At 46.0% G+C, this 27,959-nt stretch overlaps 1 protein-coding gene across 1 annotated transcript in view; it reads right to left on the reverse strand.

Annotated features, from left to right (window-relative positions):
* DENND11 (DENN domain containing 11) overlaps window positions 1–27,959 on the reverse strand; it is a 245,055-nt gene that overhangs the window by 174,355 nt on the left and 42,741 nt on the right. Inside the window, exon 3 of the mRNA XM_086952971.1 lies at window positions 7,991–8,149. Within this exon, the coding sequence (XP_086809097.1) occupies window positions 7,991–8,149 (159 nt within the window). The remainder of the gene's footprint in view (window positions 1–7,990; window positions 8,150–27,959) is intronic.

The raw sequence follows: 27,959 nt of genomic DNA on the forward strand, positions 1-27,959 counted from the left end.
CAGGTATGCTCGCCAAGCAGGATGCTAATAGTACCAGCATCCTCAGAGCCGACCTCTGTTAAATTTAGCACAGAGGCTGAAAGATGGGATCACAATTAGAATGTTTTGGACTGTTTCCCGGGGGAAAGGCACGAAACCGAAATGTGTCCTGAATGGCTCGGATGAAGGGGAGCATCTGAGAAGGAGTCAGGTGTGACATCACCACGTTTATAGTAAACCACAAAGATGACAAGAGGATCGCTGTAGTTTGGAGGTGGTGAAATGCCTGGGGTAAGCCCCCCTTCAACAGCCAGTTATCAAAGTAAGGGAATACTGGCACCCCCAAACTCTGAGGGTGTGCTGCCACCACCATCATCATCACTTGTGAACACCCGAGGGGCATCAGCGAGTCCAGAAGGATGCACAGGGAACTGGAAATGCTCCTCTTCAATAACGAACCACAGGTAGAGCTAATGGGCCAGCTGCACAGGGATATGGAAATCAGCATCCTGCAGGTCCAAAACCACCATCCAGTCTCCAAGATTAAGGGCTAACAAGACTTGTGCCAAGGTGAGTATATAGAATTTCTCCTTTTGGAGGAAGAGATTAAGAAGGCTCATATCTAAAATGGGCCGAAGACCCCCCTCCTACTTTCCCCCACCCTTCTTGGGCACTAGAAAGTAGCGGGAATATCAATTACCTCCTACTTCTGGCATCCATAAAGACACTTTGGTCAAACGGGCTAGCACTTTCTGTGGCAAAATGAAGAGCTGGCCGTCCATCAGTTGTTGTGCGGAATATGCAGCGGGGACAAAAGAAAGGGTAACAATGGCTGTAGGTAATGCCTCTTCCAAAGCCACAAAAGGACATGTGGAATTGCTGCTGCTGGAGAGGCTGCGTAGAGAGTGAACAGTAGCCCTACTCTCCTTGAAGCGCTCAAGGGCAGAGTCAGTCTTGTCACCAAACAGAAGAGTCACATCAAACGTCACGTTCATTAGCAAGGACTGGATGCTGCACAAGAACCCATCGGATCAGAGCCAAGCTTTGCACCAAATGGCAACATCTGTGCCTATGGCCTACACCATAGAGTCAGTGGTATCCAAGCCACAACCAATCAGGCCAGGGTGAAGGTCTTCCTGTAACCCGGGGAGGACTTATGCCACTGAGTCCCAAAGGGCATGGTTGTAGTGGCCTAGCAGACAGGAGGCATTAATTGAGTGGCACAACCCTACCTAAGCGAGGCCATGACACCACAAGACCGAACCAAAATTCTCTCCACGAGACTATGTATACTAGGAATCACCGACTTTAACCCTGCATGGGCCCACAAGGGGAATCCACAAACTGCAGACTGTGCTCCTACATGAGGGAATCCTGGTTACATCTCCTATGCTACTGCCCCGCCCTTAGGAACAAACGCCGACGACTTCTTAGCCCAGTTTGTATCACCAAGGGAACCAAGACATGTAGCGAAGCTTCAGCCTTGTGCTTTTCTACAACAACCACGATGACCTTGGCAAGAGTGGGGAAATGTACTCATCAGATTAGGATTGCTTTAAAGGCCGCAAATAAACACAATCAAACCATGGTGCCCAGCACAGCCCAGCACAATAAGAGGGATAAAGCAGCTTTCCCCTAAACAAGTACAGAGCCCTGCACCTACTCACCCGTCCAACTGAGACTGTACCATATCTATGGCTCCCAATTGAAGGGCCTAGGAGATTAGCCTATAGATTACTGAAGTAGAAATTACCAAGGTTCACACAGAAACTTTGTGCAAGGATTCATGTCAATGACCACAGGCACTGGCTGATCTAGTGGGCTGATCTAGAGGGTGCCGTGGGGAGGGGGGATGGTACATCAACCAAATGTTAACTGATGCCGCTAACTTTTACTGTGACCATTCTTTTACCTTCTCGTTTTATGGTTTTTACTATAATGATTTTATTTAATTGTACAGTTAATAAATAAATTAAAATACTGGTATGCTATCAAGCCCACTAGAATAGCAAACTTATTAGCATGGTCATCATCATTATTTGAATCTGTTCCAAAGAGAGAGTGGCGTCAATGCTGTCTGCCTTGAGGTAAAGCTAATGTAAAGCTCTCTGCCAGATTTGGTTACGACGTTGGTCAAAGTCAGACTGGTGTAGAGTCGGCGTCGGAAAGTTTAATGGAGTCCATCTATGCAGGAGACAAAGTCTGCATTGGTGCACTTAGGCCTGGCGTAATGGTGGGTGCCAAGTATGGTGTTAGAGGAGTCTAGGGCAGAAGCAACTCAAAGGGTCCTGCTGGCGCCGAGAGTGAATCCGCCGGCGGTAATCTAGGAAGAAGGTCACTCGGTTTCATGGAGCCAGAAGGTGAGCCTTAGGGAGGCGGCATAGATCCGAACAGCCGGAGTGTAGCTACACAGAACTCTTCTACATGGTCTGACATGGCTGAAGGCCCTGGAAATCGTACTGGAACCACTTGCGGAACCAGCCCCGAAGTCAGCAGACTTCGGGCCTGGGATATTGGTGCCGCTCACAAACTCCACCTGGCAAGTGAGAATGCTGATAAATGGAACTCTGCTTTGGCTTCTTAGGTTTCTTGTGCTTACCTAAAGATTTGGAGCGCAACAGAGACTAGCTTCTAGAGCGGCTCTGGGAACAGGATCAAGACTTGGAGTGGGACTTGCAGTGGTGCGGACGCTGTGTCTTATGCTTGGTGACTTCACTTTTCATCTTGCATTCCCTGATGGTATACCGGTTCATCAACCTGCAGTCTCCGCAGGTCTTGGAGTCATGGCTGGATTCCATATGCCACAAGCATACCTGGTGGGGCTCAGTCACAGCCATCTAGTTGCTACAGTCCCTACTGTTGTTCTAGGAGGGGACATCCCTTGATAAAATTTGGTTGAAAATATCAGGTAAAAGTGTCTCAAAGATGAGGGAATTCCAGATCCACATTTGATGGTGTAGAAAGAAAGGAACTGACATCAGCATGCGGAAGTGGCACCAAAATGTACTCTTGCGTCATTTCTGATGCTAAACAAAATCAGTGCAGAGCCGCAAGACACCACGTTCCGGCGCGCAGAGATACTATAAAAGAATTCCTGTGTCCAGCCTGACACCTTAGAAATATTCAAAAAGGTGAGGAATGTGTGGTTAGAAGTTTTTATCACAAAGGATTTTTGGTGGCCTAGTTTAGATGTCATAGTTAAGCGAACTGTGTGAGAATGTTCTGAGTGTTGCAATTGCATTAAAAAAATTAAGAAACCAACAGTGCTCACCATAGCACAGAATTGGTAATGTTGTCTGTACTGGATGAGCTCAGATGCATGGCTGACAGTAAAAATCCAAGTGCCCTGATATTACTAGATCTTTCAGCTGCATTTGATACTGTCAGCCATGCATTGCTTCTGGGCAGACTGGCTCGGCTCGGGATAGGAGAGCGAGCCCTCGAATGGCTAACAGCCTTCCTATCTGGGAGGACGCAGAGAATCCAGGTTGCAGATCAGGTCTCCGGTGAGGGTGTTTTATCTTGCGGAGTCCCGCAGGGCTCCGCGCTCTCTCCACTCCTATTCAATTTGTACCTGCAGCCATTGATAGAGTCCCTGGCAAATATGAACTGTAAAGTTTTTAATTATGCCGACGATACTCAGCTGTTGCTGAGTATCGACAATACATCATCGGCTCAGTCCACGGCCCAAGACATATTACGATTCACAGTGAACTGGATGTCGTCCAATTTACTGAAAATCAACCCAGACAAAACAGAGGTTCTCGTAGTTTCAACCTTGACCTCTCCCTGGAACGATCTGTTTTGGCCACAAGAACTCGGACCCACTCCAAGACCGTGTCCTAGCGTTAAGAGCCTCGGCATGAAGATTGATCAGGAACTCTCGATGGCTAACCAAGTGTCCGCTGTAGTTGGTTCCTGTACCAACCTAATCAGGAAATTGCGGAAGCTCGTTCCCTTACTCTCATGGAATATGCTGCGAACCATTGTCTCGGCTACAATAGTGTCGAGAATTGATTATGGCAATGCGCTATATCTTGGCCTCCCAAAAAATCTATCCAATCGTCTTCAGGTTACTCTGAATGACGCTGCACGCCTGATATTTGGTGTACCAAGGCGGACTCATGCTTCCCCCTTGCTCTACAGGCTTCACTGGCTGCCGGTGGTGCAAAGAGTTGAGTTTAAGAGTATGTGCATCTGTCACAAAGCAATCCATGGACAGGCGCCAGCCTATATAAAAGAGAGACTTGAATTATACAAACCCAAGCGCGCCCTACGATCCTCCGGTTCCTTTCTGCTGTCCTGTCCACGCTTCAAGCTGGCAACTAAAGGAGGCAGATCCTTTTCAGTTCAGGCTCCGATCATCTGGAATAAGCTACCGGAGGTGCTTCGTAGAGAGCCCAACCTTCTCCTCTTCAGGAAGTCTTTGAAGACTTTACTCTTCAAAGACGCATTTACTTCCTAGTATCTGGTATTCTAGAATCTCTATAGTCATCTGCCTCTTGTTGCTGCACTTGGTTAGTAGCGCTTTGAGACCTGTCGGTGAGCTGGCGCGATATAAAACCCAGTACAAATACAAATACAAATACAAACAGTGCAAATTAGGCACATGGCAGAGTCTCTGTGGGCGTAAGTGGCCACTGATGTACTTAATTCCAACCAGATGGTGGGGTTATAGGGCTTATCCCCTCTCCTAATAGCACCAAGTAACTTCACTTCTATTTGAATTTGCGTCATATAGCTGAGCGCCTATATACCCTGGCTTTCTATAAATCCTTGGCTTAGAGTTTCACTCAATGACCTACTTAGTCCCATACAATGGGAACAAACATGCTATCCCATATTTGTTCATGCTGACTGTTTTGTTTTCTAAGTGAGCAGAAGTCAAGTGTGTACTTGACAGGCTTTGAAAAATGTTGTAATGTTTCTGGAAGAGTGGTTTCTGGCAAGGTCTAACCCAAATTCATTATCACTGACAATGGGGGGCAGTTCTGTTCGCATGAAATTGCTAAGTTTTTACACAAACATGGCGTGGTGTGGAGCACAGAAAAATGTGCATGTTACAGTCCAGAAATGGTGTCATAGAGTGATTTAATAAGTCTTTCAAAGGAGGTAATTCAGATTGCAGGAATAAATGCTGGAGCGAGAACAGTTTAAGAAACTGGTGTTTGCCTACCGCATGTGACTGTTCACCTTTTGAGTTATTCTGCGGAAGAAAATGAAGCATGTGTTTCTCCTGGTTGAATGTCATGGGGAAAATTGTATACAGAGAACCCAAATGACTGGGTTTGGGAGGTGGGGGGGGGGGGGGGGGAGAGCAGATCAGAGGAAGCAGACATATGACAAAGAAGTTGACACCGGTATTTTACACTTCAAAGTGGGTGGTTTGGTGAAGGTTGGGACACTAAACAGACATGCGTCTTGGTCCAAGTTTCTTATCATATGCAAGTTCTTAGGTTATGTAAGAATACTGGGAAAATGCATGATATTAGGATCTGAAATATGGATAGTGCCCAAGGGGATGCCACCGCCAGCCGTGGGGTGTTGGGCCATACGCCAGCGGACTGTGATTTCCCCCCCCCGCCACGGATCCAGACTGTGACGGACGCAAAGACCGTCCGCCACGGAATCGCCACAGGCAACGATTTCGATTGCCTGGCGGGGCGGTCTGCATTCATAAAAAGGTGGCGTTGCCTAGCAAACCCTGTGAGTGCCACATAATCTATTGAAGCCTTTAATATTTACGCGAGCCGTACCCTCACGTAAGCACCAGATACCCTTCTTCGGTTGGGGGGGCGGGGGAGAAGAGTGTAGAGTAGACCTAGCTCTTCCTATAACTCCCCTAATTCCAATAGAGATACAGATAATTAACAACCAAATACTTAGGTTTGATGTGGGTTATGCTTTGTTACTTAGGTTATAGAACATCACCAAAACAATTCATATGACCCTCTCAAATATTAAATCATTAGTATTGGCTTGTGTGTTGTGGACGAAGTGGAAATTGTGAATTGCTTCTCAACTGTTCTAATGATGCCTTTAAATATCTATTTACATGTTAGGTTACGTTAAATGTACTTGTAACGTGCATCTCACAGAGGAGGGTGACCTGGCATTGTAATTCTACGAATAAGCTAGTGAGCCCAATGTGAAGGGGGCAGTACGTTCCAGGCTTTAGACACCAGGTATGAGAAGGAGCTGCCGCCCACTTTGGCTCTTTAGATACATGGGACCTTAGAGAGAAGTCTGTTAGCGGAGCGGAGGTGTCTGGTTAGGGTGTGAAAGCTGATGCAGTTGTTTAGGTGGGTGGGGCCTAAATTGTGTAGTGCTTTGTTTGTGCAAGAGAATAATTTGACATGCACATTTCTGTATGGAGAGCCAGTGGAGGTTTCGGAGGTGGGGGAGGTATGGGTGTGCAGCGGGAGGTTGTGTGCGAGTCTGGCTGCTATATTTGGCTTGGTATGGAGCAGCTTCACGAGTTGGCTGGATATTCAGTGTCAAAGTGAGTTTCCATAATCTAGCATGCTGGTTAGTAGTGCTTGGATGACTGTTCAGCAAATGCTGAGAGGAAGCCACCTTAATACCACCATAATACTTTCCTGAGTAACTTGAGGGTTTGGAAACAGGAGTGGACTTGGATGGTCAACAATAGTTGGTTATGGATCACGATTCCTAGATTCCTGGTTTGACTGCAACGGGTTGGAGTAGGGATACGTTCTGATGGCCCCAGGCTGAGGACCATAGAGTTTGGTATTTCCCAGAGAGTACTACTTCCCTCTTACCGGAGTGGAGTTTGAGGCAGTTGGACTTAATCAAGAGGGCGACTTTTGACATGCACTCTAACTTTGCTTAGGTGTAGGCCTTGTATATGTAGAGGTTGAGTTGGGTGTTGTTGGCGTAGGAAGATATATTGATAGGGACAGCTTTCTCAATGTTGGCGAGCTAGCTCATGTAGACAAAATATTAACCCTTCAATGGTTATGGGATGGAATAAAGCTACTGCAAGACAGGTCAAAGTAAAATAGCTGACAAACTTGGTTAACTGCTCAAAAAGAAAAGAAAACTCCAAAGCTGATAAATAAGCTTTCAGCAATGATGCAAGTAAGCAGTTGTGGTTGCGCAAATAAAGATAATATTAAAAGCATGGGAAGGTTTCTCTATTGAACTGCTATGTTTTATTAGTCTCGGCTCATTATCATTATGTAGACAGAGTGGAGGCACTATAGCAACATGAACTATATGTTAAGCTTGTAAAATGCATAGTGGTGAGATATGACATACTCCAAACATATTTACCCAGTAGTCACGGATCCTGCCACACAGCCATGCTTTCAGAAAGAGTTCATGTCACTGATCTTCACTTGTTTGAAAGAGACCCTCTAACTTTCTCCAATGTATCAGTCCTAGAACCATTTAGCTTAACACCTAGCGCGTAGAAAGGGGAAGGGGTATAATTTGGACACAAACGCAGCAGTTCTGTACCTATTTGGGAACGTCATGTGTGCCCTTTGCAAATCTGCAGATGAAGCTACAGATTGCAACACCGAGCTAATGCTTTGGCACAATTGCATTACAAATATGAGGGAGAAAATTTAAATACAATATTGCCCATTATTAGACCATCGCCCAACATGCAAAATTCTGATAATGTTCAAATGCAAGGTATGGCTGTCAATCTAATATTAAAGTTATTACAAACCATGATGAGATGCCCCGTGCCTGCTTTCACATGTATAAGGATTGTTTGTTATTAGGAATTTGCTTTATTTGCCATTATGAAAAGTAAATAAAAGTGCCATACCTTCCCCGTTTGGCAGAGCAAAATCAATTAAGGTGGCACTCTGTTAGGAGTATTTACTTCGTTGGCAAAAGTTAGCACTGCTAAGTGCCAGACACGTAACTTCCGAAAGTATACAGCACAAACATGGTATTAGCAGTGCCAAGGAATCTGAGAACAGACACTTTGTACAACTGTGACGCATGGGAGACATAAGAGCATTGTGGTACTTACTGCACTTGGTTTTCTAAAAAGTTCATGTAGCGATACAGCAGTGTGTAAGAAGGTGAAAGGATCCCCACAGACTTCATCCGTGCGCCGCGCTCCAGCTGGCTCTCCACTGGCATGTTGGCGAAGCAGGCCAAGCCAAAGTAATGCCCCTTCCGAAAATAGCTGCACAGAGAGAAGAAAGATGGACAACGCAGCATTAGGGTGGAGTATAAAAATGGAAGCAGTGAAAAAGCAGGATTGTTACCCTAGCAATTACTTTGATAATAAAAGAACACACTGGGATTATAGGTGCAAAATTTGATAATGAAAATAGTCCTACCACAAAAAAAAAATTTGCTTCAGCGGAGGACCCCTGAGACTGGAATATCCCCTGCATGGTATACAGTCAAATCCCACTGCCCTGAGTGCTCAATTGCTTATGCATCTGGAACACTAACATTCATTTTGGCCCTCGTGTCGCACTAACCTAAGAGTGTGCGCAGATGCCTAGGTCTGTCTCGGACTATCTGAAGTGTGCAACTTCGGATCAATTTACCCCACTGACGTGGGCCCTTGTGTGCAACCAGACAGAACACTTAGTCACAGGTTTTGTGGACAGGCAGGCAGTTGTTTTTCCCACCTTGAATTCCGCCTGTCCACTGGTATTTTAGTTTAAGGACTGGTCTTGTTTTGCCTTTTCACGTTATATGTTCTTTATTTACAATTGATTTAGATTCTATGTATTTGATTCTAATTTGCATTTTGGTGTCTTGTGAATGTTTGAAGATTCAGTTTTCATGTCTGTATATCTTGTATTCATGGTGCACACAATTGTTCGTTTTTGCCTTTGATTTGACTGTTTTTGACGGTGTGTTTTCCTTTGATGTCATGTTTTTATGAACTTTGAAAATCTGATTTTAAACTAAAAATAAATGTTTTGCTAAATCAATGGCTTGGCCACGCAGCACTCATTGGCTGTGTGGGTTATAATTGTATTTCAAAGCAGTCTGGCTAGCCACTTTTTTCTGTTTCGCAACTATTGAGGTCCAGGCTGGTCAGCTCTCTCGGACCCAAAACCTCCCTGTACGCACAATGGTAAAGGGAGGCATGAGAAAATGGTATTGTATGATATGGTCTGGTTGAGTGACCAAACTGTTGAATACATTACCCAATTCCTTTAGGACCAGTAGTTTAATTTGCTAAACCCACTTGCTCAAACCTGGGTTGCTGCGGCTCTAGGCAAAAAGGCTTACACAAAGGAACACAAGAAAAGCATTTAAAACAGCACCAAAACAGTTGCAGAATACACAAGATACTCAAGAAATCTGACACCAATTTATGGAAATAGACTGTATTTTTATGTATTTTAGACACCAAACACAAAAGATCCACTGGAGAGCTTTACAGAGACAGCTTTTACAAGGTACAGTAAATATGCACTTTTTATTTTAACACAAACAAGCACTGGCAAGTTTAACGAACCAGAAACGAGGAATAAGCAGATCTTCAGTCAGTTCCAGGCACTTTGATCTCTTTGCAATAGACTCCTATGAAAGTGATCCTGATGCAATGGATACAGGATGCCGAAGATGCTGTGGATGCGATGTAGTGGGGATGGGGGAGCTTCCTGTGGCTACTCCTCGGTCCACGGGATTGGCAAGGCAATCCTGGCTACAGAGGTCGATGTCCCTCGAAGTCCACTCAGTCCAGGAACAAGTCAAGTCGCCCATCCGCTACCAGTCGCCCAGTATCGCAGTCCTGGATAAATCCTTCCTTGGCAGGTAACTCGCCTTTTAGGGAACCAAGCTGCACTCAGACGACTGTCCCGGGTCTAGCAGACTGACTTGGTGCAACTTCAAGCGTTGGTTTCTGGTCCTTAGTGCTGCATGACTATGAGAAGCGACGATATGAAGATCTAGGTTAACAAATTATCCCAGCAGGCTTCTTTACCTGTTATGGTCCAGTGCTATATACAGGTGGTCAGCCAACTGACCTTTGGAGTCTTTTGCTTTGACTGGGCTCAGGAGTTGACTTCTTTACCAGCAGGACACAGTAGGCACAATCCCTTCTGCTGTGCTAGCCACCAGGTTCAGTAGGTGCAGCCTCTCTTCGCTGCGTCCTTGGTGCAGCAAGGCAGTGCTTCTTCTGTCCTCTTTCCCAAAACCTTAAGATAGAAATTCTAGGTTCCAGGGGTCCCCTATTTATGACCAGAAAACACCCTCTGGGTTGGTCGCTGTCAGTTGCCAATGGGCTACCGGGGTGGAGTCCCTCCTGATGACCACTTCCTGCCAAGTGTGGCATCTGGATATCTCAGAATTATCCATTCTGCCCTCTCACAACAAAGTATAGCTCTTCTCTCAGCGTTTAGAGCTCCTTAGCCCAACCCAGAGGGCTCTACTCACCCCTGAAAAACTTGTTGACTCACTCCCTCCCAAGTGACAGCCTGCCTACCTAAACTCTAGAGCAGACCCTCTCACAAGTGTTCATCATTTAGCCTTCAAAGACGGCTTGCGCCTTTGAAGCTGATCTATTGGGCTAGCGTGGCGTAGATTGGTAGAGAGTGGCGTAGAGTGTTGTATAGTGGCACAGTGTTGCACAGCAGCACAGACAGTTGTGAAGTGTTGTAGAGTGTTGAGGAATGGAATGGAGAGGCACAGAGTGCTGTGGAGTGGCATGGAGTGGCACAGAGGATTGTTGGGTAGTACAGAGGGGCATGGAGGGGAAAAGAGTGTTACACAGAGTGGAGCAGTGGCGAACAGGGCTGTGTTACACAGCAGTGATACGTAGAGTTGCATGCCATGCCACTGAATGGAGTGGTGTGGTGTTGTGTGGAGTGGCGTGTCGTAGCATGGCATACCTTAGAGTGGTGGGGTGTTGAGTGGAGTAGACTGGAGTGGCACAAAGAGGAGTTGCATGTCGTAGAATGGTGTTGTGTCGTCGAGTGGAGTGGTCGTGGAGTGGTCGTGGCATGGAGTGGTCGTGGAGTGGTCGTGGCATGGAGTGGTCGTGGAGTGGTCGTGGCATGGAGTGGTCGTGGAGTGGTCGTGGCATGGAGCAGTCGTAGAGTGGCGTGGAGCAGTCGTAGAGTGGCGTGGAGCAGTCGTAGAGTGGCGTGGAGCAGTCGTAGAGTGGCGTGGAGCAGTCGTAGAGTGGCGTAGAGCGGTCGTAGAGTGGCGTAGAGCGGTCGTAGAGTGGCGTAGAGCGGTCATAGAGTGGCGTAGAGCGGTCGTAGAGTGGCGTGAAGTGGTCGTAGAGTGGCTTGGTCGTAGAGTGGCGTGGTCGTAGAGTGGCGTGGAGCGGTAGAGTGGCGTGGAGCGGTAGAGTGGCGTGGAGCGGTAGAGTGGCGTGGAGCGGTAGAGTGGCGTGGAGCGGTAGAGTGGCGTGGAGTGGTCGTAGAGTGGCGTGGAGTGGTCGTAGAGTGGCGTGGAGTGGTCGTAGAGTGGCGTGGAGTGGTCGTAGAGTGGCGTGGAGCGGTCGTAGAGTGGCGTGGTCGTAGAGTGGTGTCGTCGTAGAGTGGCGTGGAGTGGTCGTAGAGTGGAGTGGCGCAGTCGTAGAGTGGCGTTGAGCAGTCGTAGAGTGGAGTGGCGCAGTCGTAGAGTGGGGTGGCGCAGTCGTAGAGTGGCGCAGTCGTAGAGTGGCGCAGTCGTAGAGTGGCGCAGTCGTAGAGTGGCGCAGTCGTAGAGTGGCGCAGTCGTAGAGTGAAGTGGTCGTGTTGTGGTGTGGAGTAGTTGTAGAGTGGCGTGGAGCAGTCGTAGAGTGGCGTAGAGCGGTCGTAGAGTGGCGTAGAGCGGTCGTAGAGTGGCGTAGAGCGGTCGTAGAGTGGCGTAGAGCGGTCGTAGAGCGGTCATAGAGTGGCGTAGAGCGGTCGTAGAGTGGCGTAGAGCGGTCGTAGAGTGGCGTAGAGCGGTCGTAGAGTGGCGTGAAGTGGTCGTAGAGTGGCTTGGTCGTAGAGTGGCGTGGTCGTAGAGTGGCGTGGTCGTAGAGTGGCGTGGTCGTAGAGTGGCGTGGTCGTAGAGTGGTGTGGTCGTAGAGTGGTGTGGAGTAGTTGTAGAGTGGCGTGGAGCAGTCGTAGAGTGGCGTGGAGCAGTCGTAGAGTGGCGTGGAGCAGTCGTAGAGTGGCGTGGAGCAGTCGTAGAGTGGCGCGGTCGTAGAGTGGCGCGGTCGTAGAGTGGCGCGGTCGTCGAGTGGAGCAGTCGTCGAGTGGAGCGGTCGTCGAGTGGAGCGGTCGTGTTGTGGTGTGGAGTAGTTGTAGAGCGGCGTGGAGCAGTCGTAGAGTGGCGTGGAGTGGTCGTAGAGTGGCGTGGAGTGGTCATAGAGTGGCGTGGTCATAGAGTGGCGTGGTCGTAGAGTGGCGTGGTCGTAGAGTGGCGTGGTCGTAGAGTGGAGTGGTCGTAGAGTGGAGTGGTCGTAGAGTGGAGTGGTCGTAGAGTGGACTGGTCGTAGAGTGGACTGGTCGTAGAGTGGACTGGTCGTAGAGTGGACTGGTCGTAGAGTGGACTGGTCGTAGAGTGGACTGGTCGTAGAGTGGACTGGGCGTTGAACGGAGTGGCGTATAACAGAGTGGAATAGTGTAGCGTGGAGGGTCGGGTCATGGAGTGGAGTAAAGTGTTGCAGAGTGGAGTGGCATACTGTAAAGCATGCATGGTGTGATAACGCACTGCCATTACGGACAACACATTTTCAACTGAAACATACAGACATAGTTTTACTGATAAAAGTATAGAGAGCACAAACGATAGAGCGTGGTAAAGTCATCACCTAGTGTATTTTTTTATTTTGATTGTATTAAAAGGTTGGTTTCCACCACACTTCGGAATTACAAAAAAGTGTGCTTCATTTGTACTTTGCTAACCCTGATATATCAGCGCAGTTCATTTACGGACATTTAAATTTTGTTTTGTGCTAGTAAAAAGCCTTTCCTTTCACAGCCAGACTGTTTGATTAATCCTCTCACTTTGACGTCAGAAAGAAAAGCATATACCAGTTTGCCATTTGACCTCAATCTTTGAATGCACAAGATTTAACCCTTTCGATGCGGATGACGAGCTCAGCTCGTCATCACCCACGGGTGTCGTGTGCTGATGACGAGCTGAGCTCGTCATGGTGCCACTAAAATGGCAATTTCCAGCACAGGGGGGGGGGGGGAAACGCCCAGCAGCCATGTGGTTAAAGAGAATATGGTAATATGCTATGCTGGAAAGCCTAAAACAAATGAAGCCAGCAAATAGAAAGCATGCAACTGTGAGTTGTAGGAGAGTAGGGTCTGCTTCCTATGGTCACCCCACTTTTTGCTGTGATTCTCTGGTTTTTCGACTTTAGTGTGGCTGCGGACCTGCTAATCAGACCACAGCTCAGATGTTCTCTATCCTAATTGAAACGATGTACTTTAGGTACCTACCAGATTGGTTACTGGGTCACCCTTGTGAGCCCCTGTATAGTGTGCCATAGGTACCCAGGGCATAAGTGCACCTTAGGCCTCCCAGGGGCTGCAGCATGTATTATGCCACCTCTGGTTTTCCTTCCAAACTGACACCACAGGTCTGTTCACACAGCCTGGGTAAGGTGGTGTAATCACCCCTTCCTTAGATATAGTTTCCCTATATCTACCTTTATATATAGACACATATAGACCTGTAAGCCACTCCTATGGTAGGCCTCGACAATCCTAGAGGCAGAGTGCTTGGTTTTATGTGAGAGAGTGCCCTAGCATGAGCTGATCCCCTCTGCAGCTTTCGGAACCATCTCCTTATAGCTGTTCTATGATATAGCCATACCATATACTCTTAAGTGCATTATAATCCTTGCGGTTAATGCTAACTTTTATCAAAACATGTCGTGTAAGGTGTTAAACACTTTGGAATACTACACACACCCCCGCCAGTCCTGGCGGCGGGGGTAGCATTCCACCCTTCTAGAGTGAGAAGACATGTAGTTACTGCTTTACCTGGCTAAAGTTATACAGAGCCTGAGCATCACAAAATGAATGCTGCTGCCACAGACACGAGTCTGACCTCCTGCTGCTGGACGAAACTCCGACAGGTGAGGCCTGGACAATAAGTTTCCTGTCCAGGGAGGTGCCAGCACCTCCCCAGACAGGGTTTTGTGTATTGGGGCAGGGAGGGCTGCATCAGCAGATGCTTTTCCAGACACTGCCTGGGGCACTCAAGGTGCTCCATGCATAGCCCGGTTCAAACTAGTTGCTGGGGCACTCAGCCCCAGCTCTGGCACGAAACTGGACAAAGGGAAGGGGGTGTAACCACCTCCTGCCCAGGTCCACCCATAGGAGGGACCTAGCCAGGTAGTCCAGCCCCCATCCTTAGTATAAATATAGGAGCTGTGTCTCCAGGACTTTAGATTATTTATTTAATTTTTATTTATAAAGTTTTATAAATGGAAGACGTAAGATATCTCCCTTGTGGTCAAGGAGTGACCACACTGTGCAAACAGGCACCAACAGCAACTTTGCCGGTCTGCAGTTTCAAGGCTCCTGTAGGAACCCGAAGACTCTGCGACACAAGAACTGGACTTCCAGACTTCTCTGACCCCGACCCACATCCAAAGCTAAGCTGAGACCTGTGGCGGACACGAGAGACGTGGGACCAGACATCTTGGACATCCTGCATTTTGCTCCCTGCACTCCTTTCCTGAAGCCAAGGTAAGTTGTGCATTGGGGTACGAGAAGCCCCAGCGCCAAGCACCATTTGCAGCGAAGCCCAGGCCCCCACACTCCGCGAGTGTCCCGTGGGCCCCGCCTTTGCATTTCAGCTCGACGCATCTTCCCGGTTCCTTGCCAGTTGGCTAGTGAGCCCCATGAAGACTCCATTTTGAAACTAACTCGCTTTCCTGGTTGATCCAGGCTTGCTCCAGCTTCCTTGAAAAGGAGAAGCGCCACAGACCTTGCTGGTCTGCAACAGAGCCAATCTCGACATCCTGCGTGGGTTGCGGTTGCCAAGGCTTGTTGGGTCCAATCCGGATACCGACTCCGCAGTCATCTAGATCTAACGTGGGACAGCTCGAATCAAGCGCCTGATCATCGTCGATGCCTCCTGGACCTCGTGACTGAAGAGACAAACTCACCTTCTTCACCTTCAAGAACCCGACATCGCCTGGGTCCTTCCTGGTACCTTTTCCTGGTCACTGGCTAGTGACCCAGACTCTGTCTCTTCTGCTTTCAGGTTCTTCAGATCTTCGATCCACCCTTGGATCCACCCGGACACTTTTCCTCTGGTCACCTGCAGCACTCCTTTGCAGCTCTCCATAGAAAACGACGAAACCCGACACGTAAAGACACCTATGCACCCGGGTTCCCTGTGTGAGGTATCACTAGTACTCCGGTGCTCCCGTGGGTCTGGACTCTGGAAGTGTCCTAGTTTAAAAGGGTTCCATTCTAGTCCATCCAAAAGTGTCCTTAAATTGCATATTTGTAATTTTTACGAACTCCATAGTAAGTCAATGGTAACCATCGCCTGTGTTTAGACACTGCACGAGGCTCCCGTGGCCCTCCTACTTCCTAACCTTTGGTCGATTAGTGTAGCCCCAGCGATTCCACAGGCCCTAGGTCTGCTTTCTAATTCTGTCGTGGTAGTTATACCACTCTTAGTATATAGTTAGTGAAGCCCCTAGGACCATAACATATACTGTGCAACTTATCATATATTCATTGTTTGACTTGTATTGTATTTTGACCTCTGACCTCATAAAGAGTGCAGAGGGGTTGTGTTTAGATTAAATACATATATATTTGATATATACCTTGTGTGGTGTCCTTTCATTTGGTACTCAAGGGATTATAATTGGCAACTTGCTTAACTCACATGAGTTACAAACCACAAAGCCAACGATAAACAATGGGTGAGATGCATTTTAACTTCGAGTTGGACGCAAAACCACACAGAGGAACTAAAATTCAGTTTTCAAGCTTCCACAATTGTCTGCTGATTGCCAGAAGGCCAACGACTTGTTCTGGAAATGTCATCATAAAATTATTTATGTGCAAAGAACTTGATTAAAAAGCAAACTCATCATACAAACTCTGGAATCAATTTGTGTAAGCATACAGTTGTTTTACAAACCAACAATTTTTTTTCATCACCTTCTTTCGATGTGCTTAAGTTAAACGCACGAAAACAGGGAACACCTCTTTACCAATGTGTGGAAATGGATTTGGCTTAATTTTGCAAAGCAAGCTTTGGTCACCTCCATTAGCAGCCCGAGGTCTGTCCTTCCCACAGAGCACAGGAAAAGCTTTTGTGACGAACACTAAAACAATCATGCCGCGGCGGGCAGCTGGGTCCTGACCTTTACAGTGGTGGTTTCCATGGGCCAGAGTAATTATCGTTTCTCCATCAAGAGAGGGTGTGGCGTAACGGCCAGAGGTGCAGTCTTTGTAACTGGAGGGCCACGTTCCAGTCTCGCCGTCGGCTCAAAACCTTGCGATTTTGGGAAAAATAACCTAATCTCCTAGTGCCTACAAAATATTAATGCGTCCTTGTGTAGCAAAACTGGTGCTCATGTAAAGCGTTCCAAAACCATTGTGTCGAGTTAGCGATATATAAAACTGTATTAAAAATGTGGTTTAGCTTCTTGAGACGAATACAGTGGCGAATGTAATGACAGATCAATGCGAGTTTGCACAAGAGGCGGTCGTTTGTGACTTTAATTCTGGGAATGCGCCCAGTATTTTTTTTTTTTTTACAGAGAAGCCTCTCACTGATTTATATGCTCATTGTTCAGCTGTAAAATAAGAGAAAAAAGGGAGGGCTCCCAATTATTTACTGGACCGTTCTATTTCTTCTTGGTTAATAATGAGTGCAGCTGTGTGTGCCACAGGTAGTGGTACTGTTGGATCTGGGACATAAAACGGTTCCAGGTCCAATAGCTGGTCCTCTCTATCCAGACACGGTCCCTACTCATCCAGGAATCGCCTGCAGTCGGTGCCTTTTTTGCAAGAGCTGTGCCATGTTGTGGTGCCAGTGTTGGAGAAGGAGCTGCCACCGATTCCAAGACATTTGAAGGAGCAGTTTCCCTGGCATCAAGTAGACTATATAATGCAGTAAGTATGGATGCCTTTCTGTTGCTCGAGTCTCACACTGCTTACAGTGGGCTCTCAGAGTTGATTTTATTTAGTACAGTCATGGCCAAGACAACAGGAGTTTAACAATTCACTTCCCTCTTTGAAGATTACATCTTCAAGATTCTCTGACTTCTTGAGAGCTGAAGCAAAAAATTACGCATCTGAGAGGAAATCAACTGCACGTTTCTGCAATAAGTAACAAGGATTAATAGAGACAATTGGTCTGGAGGCTGCCTCATAAATCAAAAAGCCTGAATGTTTCAATCCATGCACTCATTCACTCACCATCCAATGGACCCTGTCATGAATCCTGCACTTGCGCCTCCATTTGTCCAAACATTGCCTCATTCTTGCATTCACCCACTTGCCCATCTACAACAGTGCACAGACAAACTCACCAGCCCATTAAAATGCACTTAAAACTATCCATGTTTTTCTACCAGTGGCTCTCCTATGGAGTAGCATTGTGCTGCAACCATCTATCAGTTCTACCCTTGAAGCAAAGTTGTTTTCCTGTGAACTTTTCTCTGAAATATCTGGCCATTTTATTCATTTATTTAACTATTTAAATTAAGGTTAGCTTGGTTTGTTAGCACGTGGCACATTTGAACTGCCAAACCATACTGTAATTTTCAAGTCCCAATGTTACACATTACTTTCATCGTCCATCCTCCCAGTCTGGTAGGCTTTAGATCTCGTTCCGTCTTTTGTATGTGATTTTCTATTAAAATTCTTTCACTGTTGTGCTTCGATTCAAAGAATAATCATCAACCTACTTTGGGATAAAATTGCGAACCATGAACTCTTTGATGTAGAATGCACGTTCAAACATATTTGTTGCTTGTGATTGCCTCCTCGAGCTTCTTGGCCCATGGTAGGTCTTGCATAAAATGCATGGGTAGAAAGGTGCGAGGCATTCTATGTGAGACAGCGAGCAAGCCAACTGAGGTAATGCTTGTTTCGGGGCTTCACTGAAGTCAATAAACTACATTATATTACACTTCACATTGTTACGTATCGTCTTTGAATCCAACACAGTTTCTGGCAAGGAGTTGGAAAATATAATGGTGGTGTGAAGCCCCAGTCATTTCCTGCTCTGTAGCGATTCTCTTGTCCCTTACGACACCAGCGGTCATTGTTTGATGAGGAGTTCCTGTGGCAGTTGTCGGTTGGATTGGCATTACAGTTGTGAGTCTTAAATTTGATTTTGGGGAAGGTGGCAGTGTGCAGAGGTGTGTTTGCAGCACGAGAGACAGGCTGAAGGTTTGTGCAAGGAGGAGAGTGCCAGGCAGAAAGAAAGACAGACAGACAGGCAGGAGCAGCTACATGGTCACATTTGGAAAACAAGCCACATCAGCAGCCGAAAATCCACATTAGACGACGTTGGGGGCCATTTTAAAAGGATGAGGAGTTCATCAGCTTGGTTCATGGTTTACACAGCATGCGTTTCTCAGCTATTTGGTGTTGCTAAAGGGGTTGAGAGATCTAAAATTCTTCCTTCTGGTAGTAGCAAAGAGGAAGTAAACACCGACGCTGTGCGTCGCGATTCGAAGAAAGAGTAAAGTGATATTCGAGCAAGTCCCAAAAAAGGTCAACTACTTTCGTTGATGCTTACATACACATTTTGCAGGCGCTCCCAATTGTCCAGCTGTAAAACGCAGGTGTGTTTAAAGAGTGACAAAATAGGCCATTTAGTGAAGTAATGCAAATCGAAAAAAGGTAGTGGTATGCGTGTAAGAGAAAAAAAAATACAAGTGTTTCTACGATACAGGTTGATGAGGAGGAGAGTCTGGTTAGATGTCTGGATAAGTTCAAGAATGTCTCTCACAATCACCTCGAATGGTAAAAACACAGATAGGAGACCTTTTCCAGCATTAGTATAGTTACGGTTAAGTTACCAGTAATGGATGATTCTGGCGCCTCATTACTATTTTGGATCAGTTTACAATAATGGATTGTTGGAGTGTTGTAGAAGTAAGTGGGTGTGACATTTCACCCAAGGCGTTTGGTGGGTTTGAGATTAAAATGTTGGAATGGTTTGAGAATGTTGTGTCATTTAAAGGTAGGAAGATTGTCACTAAGGTGTATGTGGCTGTGAATAGAAAAGAGGTCTTTGGGTGGATGGACCATGCTAGACTGGGGCTATTGTTAAACCTGGAGCTCCTGTTCCAGTGCAATTGGATCCAGATTGTGTGGAGGAAGATTTACATCAGACCAGGTTGGTTAGCACCATATTGTCCGTGAAGAAAATCGACTCGCAGGTATAGGAGATTTTCACGTTTTACTTAAAGATTACAATGCTGTTCATAAGGACGAAGTTGGTTGTGTCAAGGGATTCTCAGATGACATTGATATAAGGGAAAAAGTTATACCTGCTGTGCACAAAGTTAGAAATGTACCTTGGAGTGTAAACAAGGATTTAAAGGTGTTGTTGGACGAAATATGTAAGGAGGACATTATTACTCCTGTGGAGAGCTCGTAGTGGGTTTGAAGTATTTTAATCGCTCGTAAGAAGAATGAGGAGACTAGTTTTGTGCCGATTTTTGTTCACTTAACAGAAACATCATTGTTGCGTGTCATCAGGAGATGTTGGCACAAACCGGTGAAGCTTGCATTTTATATTGATTTGAAGGCTTGCTTCGATGGAAAAAACATCGAACTAGCAAGCCATCTCGTCAAATTCCTGGAGATAGCGGAAATTAAACTAAAACGACAGAAGGCAGGAAATGGATAAAGCAAACACAAAGGGGCAAATAAAATCTAACTACCTACTCAGAACGGTCAAGGTACAGCCACCCGAATGCAAGCTAGCATACAATAAAACTGAAGAAGCTGATTGCTACGAACTAAAAGACTCCCTCGAATATCAATCTTCTACGCACTAAGCCTACATTACAGCGCAGCTTAAACGCAGGAACAAGACTTAACACAGCCACCTTTGGCTATATAAGGGACTTACTCTATTTTTTATAATCTATGCCCAGCGTGAAAGAAGCGTAAATCTCTGTAGAAAGTTCTACTTGCCACATGAAGCTATTATCATTTTTTTTAACAAATGTATTTTTTTTTTTAAACGGCGGTATTAGATCATCCGGCATTTTAATGTATTATATGCTACTCTTTGCAATGGTTTTAATTAACTGAGCAATAAATATTTACTTACTTATATTGATTTGAAGGCTGCATATCACCAAATTAGACGGACAGATAGATCCAGTTATTGACTACGTTCAATTCATTACTCCAGTTGGAGCAAATATTTAAGATTACTGTTTGGCTTGACATCAGCTGCCAGGGTCTTTCAGAGAATTATAGATGGGTAGTTTTAAGATGTTGCTGGTGTGATAAAATATCAATATAATATACCTATTTTTGTTGTCTACTCTGGCTCAACAGAATGCCACCCTGCGCAAGGTGTTGGTTATTCTTCAGGAACGAGGTATGACAGTACACCAAACTAAATATAGATTTAGTTTCCGGACAGCAAGTATGTCGGTACTTCTATTTTTGAGAGAGGCATTGAACCTAAAGAAGATTTATTGAAAGTGATTAAGGAAGCACCGATTCCAAACGATAAAGACAGCTTACGTTCTTTCCCTGGTTTGAGTGAGTATTATGCGAGATTTGTGTGGGATTCAGTGCGGTGTAGAACCTTTAAAGCAGTTGTTGAGAAAGGAGACATTGTGCAGGACTGAGAAGCAATACAAGGCATTTGAGGAGGTGAAACAATTGTGCAATGTGATTCTTTGAAGCTATTTGTTCAAGGAAAGTTTGTGAAGTTACATCAGATGCCAGTGGAAATGGCATTGGCGCAGTTTTATGTCAGAGGACTGATGGCAAGGCAAGGACAATAGCGTTTGTGTCCCGTACTCTTAAAGGTGCTGAGTTGAAATAAGCCAAATAAACTTTGGCTTGTGTGTGGGCTATAAACAAATTCAAGACGTAATTGTGGGGTCAAAGGTTTAAGATATTTACAGATCATAAGCGGTTGTTGTACCTCATGGTGACAAAGTTGTTGGTAAGTCATCTTCCAGACTGGTCAGATTGATCACTTCTTGCAAGGATTTGATTTTGAGATTTCCTATGTACCAGGGAGTTTGAATGCCCGGGCTGATTATTTATTGCAGTTGCCTGCACAGTGCGTTGACGGAGGTGATAACTGGGTGTTGGATGCGTGTGTGTGGTTGCAGCAATTGATGCAGTGAAAAGCTGCTACTCTGCTATTTCTGCTGAGGAGTGGCACAATGAGGGTATTACTGATGCGCAATATCTGGAACTTATCGGACACATGAATGGTGGGGACGGTAGAGTGTCAAGAAGTGATTTAGGTAAAGATTTTTACCATGTATTACCTGAGCTAAGTGTTGTATCAGACATTGTTTTGAGAGGTCATTTGTTCCAACTGAAACATTGAAGAGAAGCCTTATTACAATGGCCCAAGAAGGTCACCTTGGCATCACCCCTACAAAGAAAATTCTATGTAACCACTATTGGTGGTCAATGATGGGCAAAATGGAGGATAAACTACATACGGGTAGGTCAAGAGTGTCTTATCAGATAAAAGTTGGAATGTGAATAAAACCCTGCTGATAATGTGGAGATGCCAGAGCAACAGTGGGATAACTTAGCGGTTGATTTTTCAAGACCTTTCAATTGTCTGCCTTTTGATCACAGGCATGTCAGTCTTAATTGATTACTTTTTCAAATGGATTCATTTAAGGCCGCAGCAAAAATCACAAAATTCGAAAAAAGGAATATTTTAAATATTTTTTTTTCTTAGGGTGTTCCTTAAATATTACTGTTGGATAATGACACACAATTGGTTTTGACGAAGAGGTGTTCCTTTCTTAAAGAGCACTGCATCAACCTTTACATAGTAGCCCTACATTCTCCACATTCAAATGATTTGGTGGAAAGGGCTAATAGGTTATTCAAAGAGGGTGTCCAAACTGCCATCTCTTTCAGTTTAAATGTAGTTGAGTATTTAAGGTGTAAAATTAGCAGCTATCATAGTGCGGCTCACTCTACGACTGGAGAGACAACTTTTGGATGGATTCGGGGGAGAGGGTGGTAAGAGATATATCTGAGGTTAGGAAAACTGTTGAGGTAGGTCAGTCTAAAAGGAAGGTGTACTATGACAAGAAATGTATTGTGAAAGGGAAACATTTTCATGTGGGTCATTGGGTGCTAATACCAAAAAACTAATTTTGTATCCAAAGGGGTTTCCAAGTTTCAGAGACTATTCCTTGTTGAGAGGGTGGGAAGGAATTCGGTATTTCTGAAGAACAGAGGTTGGTGGAATTAAAACAAGGTTATAACTATTGATGCAACCAAAGCACACACATTAAGTAAAGTGTAGAAAAGTGGAAATTATCATTATGAGCATCCTGATTGCACAATGGTTCACAGTAGTTTAAGGAGATTTGTTTAGAATGGGCTATGTGCACAGAATGCTTCTGATGCTTCTGTACGAAATGAAGAGAAATGTACTGTAGGAAGCTGGCTCTGTATGTACTATACCAAAGTAAGGTACTGTGTGTACAGAGTCTAATGGATCCCCAGAGGCTTTACAGATGCTAAAGCAGATAATATGAATGCTCTCTTCTGTAGTAGCATGGGTGAGCAGTTAAGCTTATCAGAGGGCTGGGTTAAGCATTCGTTGTATACACACAGGCAAGAAATGATTACACACTCAATGACTGAAGCCAAGACCATTTGTTTGTAAACATATTACTTTTTTACTTTTATTACTAGAAACTAAGAAGATTAGTTGCAGGCAAGAACAGTTTTCAAACTGGCAATTCAGTTCAACAATATTGATAGTTTTTAGAAAGAGCAAAATATTTGCAGATCAAGAAAACTATACACTTAGTGATGTATTTCAAATGAGCAATGTTATCCTAAAGTAGGAAAACAAGAATGCAATATCACAGGTGTCCTTTACTCACAAACCCAGTCTTGGGGGGGTTTGAGGTCAACATAGGGCAATGGTCAAATGAGCACCAGGACTGCACCACCGGAGGTATTGGGCTGGCTGGGTGCAGAGGACAAATTCTGAGTCGGCACCCAATGATAACCAATGGAGACGGTTGCACTTGAAGTCGTGCCACTTACAGGTAAGTAAAGCGGGGTTGGAGGTCAAGCTCCGGGGGTTAAGACAAGCACTGGGAGGGGGGCCACGAGGCAGCAGCAAACATTCACTCTCACTGGCATGGAGGTGGCCGGGTGCAGAGTGCCAACACAGCGTCAGGCGCCCAATACAAATAATAATATTACAATTTGGCACAACGCACAAATCATTCCTGCAGGGATATCTCGGTCAACTCAAACTGAGAAATATCTAGAAAAATTCTGTTTTTAGTGCTCTCCTGAAGTTGTTTTAGTCAAGACAAGTTTGAAGAGAGAAAGGCAAACTGTTCCAGATTTGGGAAGCCACACAAGAGAAGGCTCTGCCGCCACATCTTGATCGTCGAATACATGGTATCACACGCATGTGTTGATCACGCAGGTTCTTAGTGGGAAGATGGTACTTGAGTTTCTGACAAACATATCGGGATCCTTTTCCTTGAAGCGCTTTATAGATTAAGCAACAGACTGGCTAGCAGCTGGGACATAACTGGAACCAAGGGGTCATCAAAATAGTAATTTAGATGGTGGCTAAAGTATTTTTTAGGTCAATGGAGGACGACTGTTTTGAACACAGGCTGCATGCTGAGACCAGGAAGCTGCACAAAAGTAACCAGTGGCTGGGCAGGTAAGTTCGGATGTTGGGGGTCACCTGGGCACCATGTAGGTGCAGGGGTGTCCTTGGACACCGAAAAAGGCTTACTGGAGTTGGTTGCAGTTAACAGGTCCTTCGTGTTGAGGCTGCAGGCGTCGTCGTTTAGTTCAGAAGGAGTCAACTACTAAAGGGTGTATATAATCAGGGGGCGTGTATAATTTTAGCCTCAACAAGTCTGCCAATCTCACCACATATCCTCATATGCGTGGCCTGTATCCAGCCAGATTAAGGATTTAATTTAGGAATTCATGTCTGATAGGGAAATCTTGTCAAGGATAGAGGCCAGACCACATGAAGAATGCCTACATTTCTAAAGCAAGCTAGAGAGCTGTGATGATTAAAGAACAGGTTGGTTGGTCTCTGGTGGAATTCCCAAAAATATCATGTAAAATGCTGCGTGCAGCTTGGGGGGTGGAGGGACCAAGCTTTCAAATGTGTTAACTATGGCTCTCTACCACACTATTCTCTTTCAGGGAGAATCTTAAAGTTCACTTTCGACTTTCTGCTGTTTTAACTGGCCCATTTACTCAGTTTTATTTTTAGGTCTTGTCTACAGATCACATGCCCTGTGTTCGATACATATTGGTTACAATTCTGTAGGCTTACAACCCACCCACAGCATACCATTTGTTGTTTTTGTTGTCACGTTCATTTGCAATCTTTTAATTGCCTAGCTCCCATAGGCTTCTCTTCCTTTCTTGCCAAACAGGTGCTCTTCCTCGTCATTTTGGAATGCACTATCGCATTTTAGTGTTACGTCTTTACGTGTAATGAGCTTTCCTACTTTTAACATAGGAATGGCTTTTTAGGTCTCGGCTAGAAACGCTCTGAAAGCGCATTCTCGCCAGAGAACTATTGTCGGCGTCTCAGCAGTTTGAAGACAACGAAATGAGACAAGACCTGGCCGCGCTCAGCGTTTTCCCATAGGATAACGTTGTGCGCGCGGCCGGGTCTGGTCTCCACGGTATTGCATGGCAGTCCAGATCGCGTCGCGCGCCTCTGGAATGCAGGGGGAGTCTGCAGAGAGGTGCGCGGCACCGATAAAAGCTTCGCTGAGCGGCCCCCTCCTTCCCGTCCTGGAGCAGCTCTGTTTTGTTCCTGCATTTTAAAAACACACACAGACTCTTCCGTGTAAACTGTTTGAGTCAGTCGCCTCCTTTGAATTAGGCAACTGAATGTGAATAAATCACTACAAGGTTAATGATGTGCTTTATCAATGCCAGTGATCCTGCACAAATACATTATAAAGTGCATATCTTATACGGATTCATTTACATTCACTCAATGATAAGGAAAGCAGGAAGAAGCAGCAATGACGCGTGGTCAGTCTGTGACAGAACGTGTTCACATAAGCTAAATACAATGATTTCGTAATCGGTAGGAAGCATAAAGTAAAGCAGCAAGCCTCCATCCCAGCTCTCGCAAAGTGACTCTACAATGCCAGCACAGCGCAAGGCAGTCAGCCAGCACCAGTGGTTATGAGCTGGACTCTGAGGAAAACGATTTCTCTCTGTGTTTGGTCTGTTAATGGTTGCTACTTTTAAGCAATACGGGAGTGGGGGCCCGCTTCCTACAGGCGCTTGATCCACTGTCTGGAAGCTCGTGTGCCTTTCCTTCCCCTCTTTCTCACCCCTTCCTGCACATACATCGGGGGAATATTGGCGGTAACATCCGTCCGCGAAGAGGTGTGCAGTGGAGGTGCTACTGAGGTCTGCATGCGAGCGGTGACGCAGTCCACAGGCGTCTTTGCTGGGCAGGAGGTGATCACCGTGCCATTATTCCGCTCCCCCCCAGATCCTCAGGGGGTGTGCGCCGGTCGGTTGCGTGGGAGGATCCCGCTGGAGACGGGTGGCGCTGGAATATCTGTGGTGCCTACTGGCTGCCTCACCCTCAGTAACGATAGGGTGCTGGGCAGTGTGTGGCTAGCGGAGAGCCTGGGGGAGTCCTCGCTTCAGTGGCCGGACCAGGTCATGCAAGCACCATCGGAGGAGGTTAGAGCCCGGCACTAGGTTGTTGCCCACTCATCCTGATCGGCGCCGCAGCCAGTCTTTCTCCCCACCTATCTGCGGGCTGTTAATAACATTAGTTGTCGGTCTTGTCGGGCTGCGGGGCTGTGCCTACAGGGGGTGCGGAGCGGTGTGTGCGCTATCTAGGGGGCCATTGGCTGCCACCTTCACAGTGGCCTGCGACCCAGGGTGGAACAGACCTTGGGATTTAGCCTCCCCCCCCCCCCGCTCAAGGGGAGCTCACATTGTGGACCTCCTCCAGGACTCCTGGCCGTGGCTCTGGGCCATAGCGTTTCGTGGCAAATATCCTGACTCCTGATGCTCCTTGGTGGTCCGTTGGTGGCAGAGCAGTGACCGTGGCCTGTGTCTGACTGGGGTTCCCACGTGGAGGTAATTGGGTGCCCATCTTCTCTCCCATACCCCCACCTGCTATTGCCCACTCCCATACGGCGGCTAAGTCGGGTCACAGGAGTCCAGCGCGGGGGCCTCCTTTGCCCCCCTCCCTCTCTTCATCCATATCCAGACCATCTGATACAGTCCTGGTCAGTGCCAACAGAACCGGTGCTAGTCATGACAAGAGACAAGGGAGGTGGAGGTTCGTCCAAACAGAGCCCAATTGACAAGTTCACTGGCCCGAGGTCGCTGAGGGGTTCTCTGGGGGACCAAAAATGCATACATATTTTCCTAAAAAGAAAATGATGGGTCACTATTGCAAATGCACCAGGGTACAGGGAATGAGATACAAGCTCGTGGTTAGAGAGTTAAAATGTGCTGTACAGCAGCTTTGCGTCTGCTGGGACATCAGCGTCACAGGCTGTTCCGGACAAGGAATGGGTTACTTGAAGTCCAGCAAATTGCAATCAACCTTGTAGTATACATAGGGGTAGTATTCCAAGCATTTGCAATGCAATAAGTGTTGCATTATTAAAGTTTGAGCTATTGGCATTGCTAAATAATGCAACACCAATAGCTTTTGTTGCAGTTGGTGTTGCAATATTTAGCAATGCCAATAGTTCAAACTTAATTAACCCGAGACCTATTGCATTGCAAATGCCTGTTCTTTATGCTGCTTTCACCTTACATGCCATCAGTTTTGGGTTACTTATACCCACAAATGTACTACTCTAAGCCACTCTACACCACTCCACTCGAACCCACTCTACTCCACCCGATGCCAACCTACACCACAACAACACACTCTGCGCCACACAATGTCGGTCTACTCCACCCCGCTTAATGCCAGTCTACTCTACGCCATGCCACTTAAAGCCACTCCATACTACCCTGCTCTACCACATTTCGCTCTAAGCCACTCCGCTTCGCATCAACGCACTCTATACTACTCTAATCTATACCACTCTACATCACTCCACTCTAAGTCACTCCACACAATGCCACTCCACCGTACACCACTCTACTCTGCGCCAACCCACTCAGTGTCACTCCACTCACTTTTAGCCAGGTTATACAGTAGCATGGCTGCTGTTCAGCATCGCTAAAAGACATTGGCAAAGCCAATAGCTCTCATATATGCGAGACCTATTGGTTTTGCCAATCCTTGTTATATGTTTGTATTTGTTAAAGGTTATGTTGTACATATGCCTTAAAAACCCCTTAGTATTGTATTACAAGAAACTAAATAAAACATAACTAAACATGTGGTTCATTATACCCATAAGTGCTAATACAGGAACAAAATGTCATAAATATAGACCTGAATCAGAAGCCCTAATGAAGCAAAGTGGAATTTTGCCATTTCCTAGACTTTTCTAAAAAATTAAAAAAAACTGTGATGTGGATCTGAAAGACTTAAAAATAGCAATCCCCTTTGGAACTGAACATCTGTGTGGAATACATTGAGCATTTTCACACAAACCTCTGAGGGCACAACGTGCGATAGACAAAGGAAGAACATATTGCAAGTTTTACAGACCTCATTAATGGGGTAATTTTAAAAAACAGGAAGACATGCCTATAAACAGGTTACAATAAGCAGTTTGAGAAGAAATGGCAGTCCTAAAAAAAGAGAGGGGCAATTACCTTTCCCATAGAGCTACGCCTAACTGGGATGAAACCCTAGGAGCGGAAATAGTTCTTAGAAATGCTTCTTATGTGTGTGCCTATAGTAATCGT

The sequence above is a fragment of the Lissotriton vulgaris genome, chromosome 1_2 (genome assembly GCF_964263255.1).
Source record: "Lissotriton vulgaris chromosome 1_2, aLisVul1.2, whole genome shotgun sequence".
NCBI lineage: Eukaryota > Metazoa > Chordata > Amphibia > Caudata > Salamandridae > Lissotriton > Lissotriton vulgaris.